The 9,652-nt window shown below is 38.9% G+C and overlaps 1 protein-coding gene across 2 annotated transcripts; it reads right to left on the reverse strand.

Moving 5' to 3' along the window:
- Window positions 1–226: 226 nt before the first annotated feature.
- On the reverse strand, window positions 227–5,445 carry LOC149303150 (homeobox protein SIX2-like). Of its 2 annotated transcripts, none has more exons than XM_089481553.1 (2): window positions 4,862–5,445; window positions 227–530 (listed from the first exon to the last, which is right to left on the reverse strand). In XM_089481553.1, the coding sequence occupies exons 1-2, from the start codon at window positions 5,425–5,427 to the stop codon at window positions 227–229; spliced, it is 870 nt and encodes a 289-aa protein (XP_089337679.1). In that variant the 5' UTR covers window positions 5,428–5,445. The 2 variants fall into 2 exon arrangements, with proteins under 2 accessions (XP_089337679.1, XP_089337678.1); XM_089481552.1 differs by having other exon boundaries at window positions 4,868–5,427.
- Between the last annotated feature and the right edge of the window lie 4,207 nt (window positions 5,446–9,652).

The raw sequence follows: 9,652 nt of genomic DNA on the forward strand, positions 1-9,652 counted from the left end.
ATACTTATGGGTTAGAACTTTGGTTGTCTCCCCTTTAAAATGCTTTGGGATGATAGACTGAATTGTCATAAAAAAAGTTTGAAGTCCCAAGTGGCACAGGTAGTGTGATCTACAATACCTTCAAATAGTCATATCTGCTTGTCCATCCAAGATGGGTCAGTATCCGCTGGATAGGATTTGACAGCAATTTATGTTTGTGATTTTGGATTAAATAAATCTCCCAGTTTTAAGAGCCAAGGTCTACAAGATTGGATGACATTGGGTTTAGGATAGAGTCTTGCAAAGTGTGATGGTGCATGGGATCAGCTCCTGGCACGGGGATGGCACTAGGACCTTGAGGGTGACCCATACCGTGGAGAACCTGGAGCCCTGGGTTAGAGCTGAGGAGTAACGCTGGACTGGTCGAAGTGTGGTCCGGGGTTCCAGATGGAGTCTTGTCATCATCCGAACTTCCTAAAACTGTTTTATTTCCGTTCATTGAAGACGATAATGCGTTGTGACTGTTGGAGTTTGAGTTTTCATTGTTTTCCCTTTAAGAAAATTAAATACAAAATTACTTTCTGCTATTAATTTAAATACAATTTCTTTTTCACACAGCAAACTGCAATAATGCAGGATTACTTTAGCTATACCACGGTCATTGGAGGAGGATGATGTGAATTTTAGTCCATCACTGGGAGAGTCGCTAGGACACCTATTCAATAGAATTAGCCGTGTTTTCACGCCCCAGGATTCAGATTGTATTCATTAGGGAGGGTTAGGTTTCCATTGGCATTTCATCTGCAGTGGACCTACAACTACTCCCAGTATGCAAAATAATGTGGTCACCTTAGATGGAATAGCAGAAGCTGCCTACCAATGTACATTATAACGTATTATACAACTGCAGAAATATATGGATATTGCCTTCTTCTGTACTAAAGATAATCAATTTCAGCTCTAACCTTAAGGAATAGGCAAGCTATTGGCAGTCCTGATGGCTTTAACCATGCTTCTGAAACAACCTGCTCTTAGATGATATGTCTACTAATAAATGCCACGTTTAACAGTCTTGTTGATGTGTACTCCTATCACCCCCCCTATCACATGGAGCCAGCCAATGTATGCGTGTGTGTAAGGGAATTATGAAATTATGTATTACATAGGAAATCAGTAATCAGCAACTTTTACAATAAACTATTATAGAAATCAATAACTTTGTGTATTGCTATATAGGTGTAACCTAGCACTGGAGTTAACTATTAACTATTGACTAAAATCCTCCACCTTTACATCCTGCCTCCAGGTGAGATTCTGCCTACACTGAAACTATAAACGTATCTACTTCTATAGATTTATACAAAATCCAGCGTTTTAAATCATTAAAAACACAAAGTTGCTTCTCGTTGGTAAATGTTCTCAGGATACTAATGCCCGGTTATTAAAATGTGGCATATAGAACAACTAATAATAAATATATATTATTATACCCTACTATGAAATGGTGGAGTGACACATTATAATATTAATAATATAATTACAGAACTTAAATAGTAAAATATTAAATAGTGTTAATTACCACGAATAGTGGTATACATTATCATTATTAGAGAATTTACTAATATTTCAAAGAGGAGTATAGATTAATATAACACAATCTCTAAATCATGGTATGGAGTATTATTTATAGAGGTTTGAATTATTGTTAAAAAATGCTACATATATGTATATATAGATAGATAGATAGATAGATAGATAGACACACACACAGCGTTGTTTTGGCTACATTCTAGATATAGGCTACATATTATGGATACTATCTGCACAGACCTTGTGTATATTTATTCAGTAAAGTTATTTTTCTTTAGTATTCAACGATTACTGTATATATAAAGTGTGTATTCAGATGATATGAGTTCCGTTTCATCTATTATTTCGCCCCTGTGACTGGTTGGAATTTTCATCTACTGCAAAACAAACATTTCTGGGCCAGCTGGAGTTAAAATGTAAGTAGGGAAATGGGATATAGCTTTACAATCTCAATGTTCTGCACATTCATCTACACTTAAAGGGTTAAATCACTTGTTACATATCACTTTTTTCCTGTCCTATTAGAGTGATATACAAGATGGGCCCAATGGTTCGTTTGTTTGTTTCTTTCTTTCTTTCTTTCTTTCTTTCTTTCTTTCTCTCTCATTTTTATTTATTTCCTTCTTATTAACTTCCTCTTTCTTCCCCAATTCAGATAAGCACATTATATAGCCTGTGTTTTTAACAGTTTTATCCCTGATTTAATATATCCTTGCTCTCCTTTTCTTTCTTTATTTCTCTCACTCTTTCGTTCTCTATCTTTCTTTCTCTTTCTACAATGGAGCTAAGCGACATTATATTGCCTGCGTTATAACTACACACTATTCCCCCCCCCCGATTCAATCCATGAGAGCACCGGTGTTCAAATACCAGATATCCGTGTATTTCAAGTAACAATATTCAGCCCTTTGCCTTCCTGAGCCCCTAGTACCTATTTTTCACCCATCATCCACTGGCCAGTTACCAGTAGTACATTTGTAGCGCTGCTTGTCAAAGAATTAGTGCTATAAGGGTTAATGGCATAAGGGTTAATGGTATCTGGGCCCCTCCATATGCTGCTCAGTGACCCATGAGATACAAACCTCACCTCCAATAATACTGTGACTTGGCAATACCCAATCACTGATGGAAATTCATAATTGAGCAGAAGGGGTTAATAGTATAAGAAGGGATTACTACATTAATGATATACATTTATTACATTATATTACAGACCGGCGCACCAATACTTATATAGGTGCAAGGACATATTACGGATCCGTTAAGTATGTGTGTGGTTTGTATGTGACATTTCTGAAAGTATTGAGATCTGTTCCAAAACTCCAAGTAATACCTAATCATTTTACACCTTTCAGTGCTAAACGGTGAAATGTAGGGATGTGTGATGTCATATACAGATTATCCGATGTGAGTATGACGCTGATCGTTTTGCAATTACGCCAAAGGGTCCAGAAGAGATCAAATCGACTTCACCGTGAAAATGTATTAAACTACATGAAATTGAATTAAATTTTAGGGGTTATATTACCTCAAAAGGGCGAGAGTCGTATGTGTTACATATATGTGATTACTGTTTATCCTAACATAAATGTAAAAATTACTTCAAAAATGATTTTTCTCCTACTATTAGATCAGATGTATTTATAGAAATACACGTAATGTTTGGTTACTCTATATATTTGTTATATAAATTAATATATTAGATATACTTTATATATTTGTGTTTTGTGGTTTATAATTAAACTGCTTATATTAAAATTAAATTATCTATAATGCATTTCTGCCTAAATCCCTATATTAGGGCATTTTATTTAATTGTTACTATTGTGTTCTGCTACAATCTATCCCAACTAAAAATGAAAAAATATACTTAATTTGATTTCTATATATCTGTTCTAATTTTATAATGAATGTGAATTAACTCTCTAATCTGGTTTGATGATACAAATTTTTAAAATTATAACATTACTTGTATAACTATAATAGGTACTACTTAAACATATTATTTATCTAGTGACGCGAATGAGGGAGAATAGAATAGAATAAAATAGAATAAAATAGTGCAATTTTAGTAATTTCCCTGCGCTCTGACATTGTTAGGGTACTAGCAACTAGAACATTTTGATGGTGAAAAAAATGTGTAAATGTACTGTGCACTGTGGAATATGATGGTGCTATATAAAACAATAAATAATAATTATTAATAACAACAATAATAATAATATTGTTTCTTTAATAATTATTAAAGGACAAAAATGGACCCAATTAAATATTGTTAATTTATATTAAACATCCAACCCTGTAGCAAAAATATTATTACTGGTGAAATTCTAATGTGGCCAGTGTTCCCCGAAATTGGAAGTGCTGGGTGGCTTTGGTTTAAGTAGCTGTAATGAGGGCGATCTGTTTTCAGCAGGCGAGAGAATTGATGAATTAGCCGAGCAACTGTATGTGGTGATCTGCTGTAACCCTGATACACGGGCTGTCATGGAGTAGGATGATGACCTAATAAACTGTGACGTTCAGAGAGAGATAAGTGTTGATGTGGAAAATATTGTCACAGAGAGAGCGAGATGTACTAAATGACTATAGTTTGGGCTTTCTATTTTCATTTATATACACAAAAAATTGGTACTTTTTTTCCTTGCATATTATAGAGAAAGCGCTCCCACTATTAGAGAGCTAGCTCTCTGTATTAGTACATTTCTCTGATTTAAGAGCATTTTGACAATAACATAAAAGGGGGGTTTTAAAGTTAAAATACACAGCGCCGAAGCTTGATGCAAGTACTAAATACACCCAGGTAATTACATTTTTATACAAAACAAGGAATCCTATGTGAATTTCCACGTTTTGGGGGCTCTAAAAAAAATAGAGTGGCTCTAAAATAAAATAAAATGGCACCAAATAAAAGTGGATGGATTGTGACCTGGAAACTGCTAGGCAGCTAGGACATCATAGTGGGTATTTATCACGTTAACATTGAAGCAGTTTCCTGGGGAAGTTCAATTGGTTCCACCGATTTACTAAATGTAGCAAAATGTTACAGTTTTTCTGTTGGTTAATATGACATTTTTCTAAGGATCATTAGAAATACAGAGTCTCTCAGAACCCACCGTTCATTTTCATTTCTGACCACCCGCTTATTGTGGAGCTACTATGTACCATGACCACCCCGCTCACCAGTGACAGGATGTCTGTGATGGGAGTTGTGGTCCACAGCAGAAATGCTGAAACTCCAGGGGCAGCCCACGCGTGTAAGCCTGTGGATTAAGAGCGGAGGGGTACTTACTCGTACCTTTCCTTGGCCTCGGCCGCTCGGTCCCTCTGCCTCCTGTTTTTGAACCAGTTGCTGACCTGGGTGGTGGTGAGTCCGGTGGCCTCGGCCAGCTCCCTCTTTTCCCGGGGTGATGGATAGGGGTTGTGTGCGTACCATTCCCTCAGCACACTCCTGCTCTTTTCCTTGAAGCAGTAGCTGGTTTCTTCCCCGTCCCAGATCGACCTGGGCAGGGGGAACTTTCTGCGTACCCTGTACTTCCCCACCGCCCCCAGGGGGCGCCCCCGCAGCTTCTCCGCCTCGATATAATGCGCTTTGAGCCACAGCTGCTGTAGCTTGGGGTGATTGTGTGGGGAGAACTGATGACTCTCCAAAATCTTATAGAGCTCCCGGAAATTGCCCCTGTGAAAAGCCACCACCGCCTTGGCCTTGAGGACACTTTCATTCTTGTGGAGGTGCTCACACGCCGGCAGGGACCACAGAAAGCGCCCCAGCCTCTCTATATTACCCCCTTGCTGCAGAACCTCACAGACACAGGCCACTTGCTCCTGGGTGAAGCCAAAGGTGGGGAGCATCGACATGGTCCCCTCTTTACCCCCAACTCTCTGCTAGAACCATCCAGGTCCAAGGGTTATCAGCCGTCCGTCCAGATCCTGGGTCTTCAAAGCAATCCAAGAACCAAGGGCCACAGGGCCACAGCAGGCAACACTTTCGCAAACTTTTGGATGTCCCTTTAACTTCTCCTTCAGCTCTGCCTCACCTCCCCTTCCAGGATGCAGCTCTATGGCAGATAATATAGCAGGAAAGTCTGCTCACCCTCTGTCTGGCTGCCTTTTTTAATAATATTATTCTAAACTGGCATGAAAAATGATTGTGCTCCCTGTGATTGGTCGGTTACCTGACCCGGGGACTGCGAGGAGAAGACAACAGTTTTAGTCAAATTATTCTCCATGGTAACTCTGTCAGTCAAGGAAACCTGATCTCCTAGAAGGAGGGACCCTGGCTGGCTTGACAGATTGCTCCCATCCACTGAAAGGCAGCCTTGGAGCTGAATATTAGGGAAGGGATTTTTTTCCAGCTATGATTGATACTGCAAGAAGCAAAAAGGAGAAATGTGGGGGTGGGGATGGGGGAGAGAGGGGAGTGACAGCCTAGGGAGAGAGGGAGAGAGGGAGAGAGAAAGGGGGGTGAGGGCTCTGTAATAATGTAATTTCAGCTACAAGTCAGGCCAGCTGCCTACTCCATGCAGAGCTGGGTGATCCCTCTCCTGAGTGCAGAATCACAGTCAGACTAATAGAATTGTGATGGCTATCAATTAATCTGTGTGACCAATACCTTTATAAATGGGGCAAGTAACTTATTCCATGCAGGGTGTGAAGAGCTGCCTAGCTTGGAGCTAATAGCTCATGATAGGATTCATGAGACTGGTCATCCACCGTTCACCTGACAGATATACTAGACCAGATTCCTTTTAAATTGTGCATCTTTCAGTAACATAAATAGACTATTCCTGTTTTTTTATATACATGTTTATTAAATATGATGCAATCACATAAGAAGAAAGGCTATGTGAGTTTTTATTTTATTTATGCAGAATTACTGTTGTCACATGGGATGCTCTAGAGAAAAAGGCCCTCCACACCTTCTGTCTGTTTTTGAAATGGGCTACTATTACATTTATCTGCCATTGTTAAGGACTGCACTAATAATAATGATAATAATAATAATAATAATAATGATAATGAAATAGATGTGTCTCTCATAATTTCAACCCTTTGAGAGGGGGGTGGAAGGGACAGTAATGCATTGACCAAAAAGCTGTAACTCAGTAAACAAAATGTATTGTAAAGAATTCTTCAGTTGCAACAAAGTTGAAGGGATAGATCCAAAATCAGTTGGGTTGAGAGACACTTGAGCAGTACAAAAGAACGTTCTAGGTTCGGATCAATATTTTCAAGTGTGAAATAGGTCACAGGCTAGTAATAGGAATAGCACCTAGCCATTAACTTTTAGGTGCTTTGGCACATGAGTACATAATTCCCCAGTAATTCTATACAATTTAGATTCAGGGAACTTCATCTGCCTAGAGAACATTAGCCATGCCAGGTCTGCCACAAGGATTTTACACGAGACTGGCAGTTGCTCCCAGGTTGGAAACCCCCTGCCAGTTTTGGGCATAAGTCTACAGGTCATAAAATATATTGTGTGCTTGTGCTTTCAGTGCATGGAACCAGGGACAGGGCTACACAAGGACATTGAACTGATACTGGATTTGCAATTAGTTATTGGCTCTGTTTATTAAGGGCTCTCATATAGAGCTTATAAAATCTAAATTGCAGGGCATAAATTAATCTAAATGAAACAATTGAACAGATTCCATATATTGATGGGCAAGGCTTGTCCAGTACTATTCTGCAACCCAGAAGTCACGGGTGTCCTTTAAGTTGCACCAATATATTTAGGTACAAAATAACTAAAAATAATGGTGTTTGTAGTAAATTCCTACTAAGTGTGGTTGCCTTTGCCAACCATGTACACATACTTTCCAGTGTACCAAGTGTTGAGCGATGAATTGGTTTCAAGTTCCCCTTTTGTGGTTTCATGATATGATCATTTTCTGGCCATTAACCTGAAATCATTAGTCTGGAGGTCTAGGTTTGCAAAGCTACAAACCAAATAACACGTGAAAGTTGTGCGTAACACTTTGTAAGCATCTGCAGGTTATATAATCACTTAAGTGTCATGTTCTGGCCTAGGCCAATTATGCCTACTGCTAGTATGGTAGGTCTCGCTGCTGCAGACTGGGGGCAAATTACCCTGTTAATCAGTGCACTATTGCTCAATAAGCTGCTCACAAGGGAGATCTACGATCTTCTAAACCAGCCAAGTACACCATGGAGGATGTTTGTCTTTAAAGAGAGTAAGTATCTCAGTGTTTATTGAATATTAAGTATTAACTACACCTAATGTTGAAAGGAATCCCATTATGCTGCATTTATATAGCACCAGCAGATTCTGTAGATTTGTAAAGTGAAAATATTTGACATAGACAATTTAAAATTGCCAATAACTTATTGGGTGGTTGAGGGAAAAATGAGACCTGGTCGTCTGTAGGACAATGTTGAAAATGCCTGGACTGATTATTAATCCCAGCTCAACCCTGGGCCACAGTATAAATTACTCCTCAAGTTGCAATCTCTTCCGTAGTTTATGCGTTTTATTTGAAGCCCCCTAAAGGTTTCCAGGACTGAGATGCACTGTTCCTGTTCTGGTTAAATTAAGTAGGATCAATTTCACTTCCAGACTCATAACATATGTTTGAAAACCAATGCAATTAGAGCCTCATGCTGTTGATCATACATTGAAAACATACTGATCTTCTGGGTTTTGTGTGAAAATCTATATATACAGTTATTTTTTAAACACAGGGAACTTATAATGATATATAAAAGTTGTTCCAATTTGCTCAACAACATAACAATACACTGTTGAACCTCTCTGTACATGATGGACATGCCTTTAAATTGGAGATCTGTCTGGGAGAGTCATCAGGAGAGTTTGCTGAGTAGTTTTAACTCCCTGACTTCCCTATACATTATGAAGGGGTATCACCAACGAGAAGGTGTGAGCTAGCCCTTATGCATATAATGTATATTTCAATGGATAAGAAACGTCACTATGCCAGCCAACCTCTTCCTGCACCAGGGGTTGGCTTTTCATAATGCATAGTGAAGTCAAGGAACTGAAACAGAACTCTCCCTTTTGTGAATAAACTCCATAATAGCAGAACACAGCGTACAAGGGACTTGATCAAATTCCTGGATTGTATGTAAGAATCTAACACAGTCTCTCCATATAGCCATAACATTAAAAAGAGTTGTGAAAAAATGTTACTGCGATATTGTTTAATAGGTTTTAAAAAGTTGCAACATAGTTGCCTACTTAATAACAAGATGACTTCAGGATGACTCCTTGCTTGGGTTGATAGAACCTAGTGGGCCCTTTTGCAATTACCTAGTGTAAAATAATAATAATAATAATAATAATAATAATAATAATAATAATAATATTTTTATTGTAGTTTAACTCACTTCATGAAAGCACAACACTGCCAACTTTCTTCATTAAGAAGGGATGAGTTGGCACTGTATAATGTATTACTCAATGTGCAATGAGATATTAAAGAAATCTGGATGATTTACTTGGGCATGATACAGGGCCAAGCAGCTCTGCCGGCCTCAGGCACTCACTGAGGATGGCCTCTTCACAGTGCATAGTGAAGGTAAGCCGTTAAAACACATCTCTCTTTAGTGAAAAGACCCCATTGACTGCACTAATTTGTGTATGGCTCTCCTCTGTATTTGCAGAGTGTCATGGAATTTTCAAGAATTGTTAAAATACACAAATATTGTATATACAGCCTGCACACAGCATGTAACATATAGAGTGCACCGGATATTGTCTCAGAAGCAGTCCCTATCCCTACCTTGGAGGTGTTTGCTGTAACTCGCTGAGATGCAGCTGTTTTACCCCATCAAGGGGTCTGGACCCGGGGTCTACATTCAGTACAGGGGGATGTCAGCTAGAGTGTCGAGAGGGACTGTCTAAGCTAGGACTGCATGTGTCACACAAACTGCATAGTGTGATACATGTGAGACGTACACTGCATGCATACACAGCATTATACACAACACTCCCTCTGTATTCACTGTGCTACATTGAAGCGGTACTAAGCATGTGCAATACTTTTAACACATTTAATGAATGCACACGCATTGCCACATCAGACACTCAGCGCACACACTA

Source organism: Sceloporus occidentalis, unplaced genomic scaffold (genome assembly GCF_023333645.1).
Source record: "Sceloporus occidentalis isolate IW3139 unplaced genomic scaffold, rSceOcc1.0.p SCAF_15, whole genome shotgun sequence".
Classification (NCBI taxonomy): domain Eukaryota; kingdom Metazoa; phylum Chordata; class Lepidosauria; order Squamata; family Phrynosomatidae; genus Sceloporus; species Sceloporus occidentalis.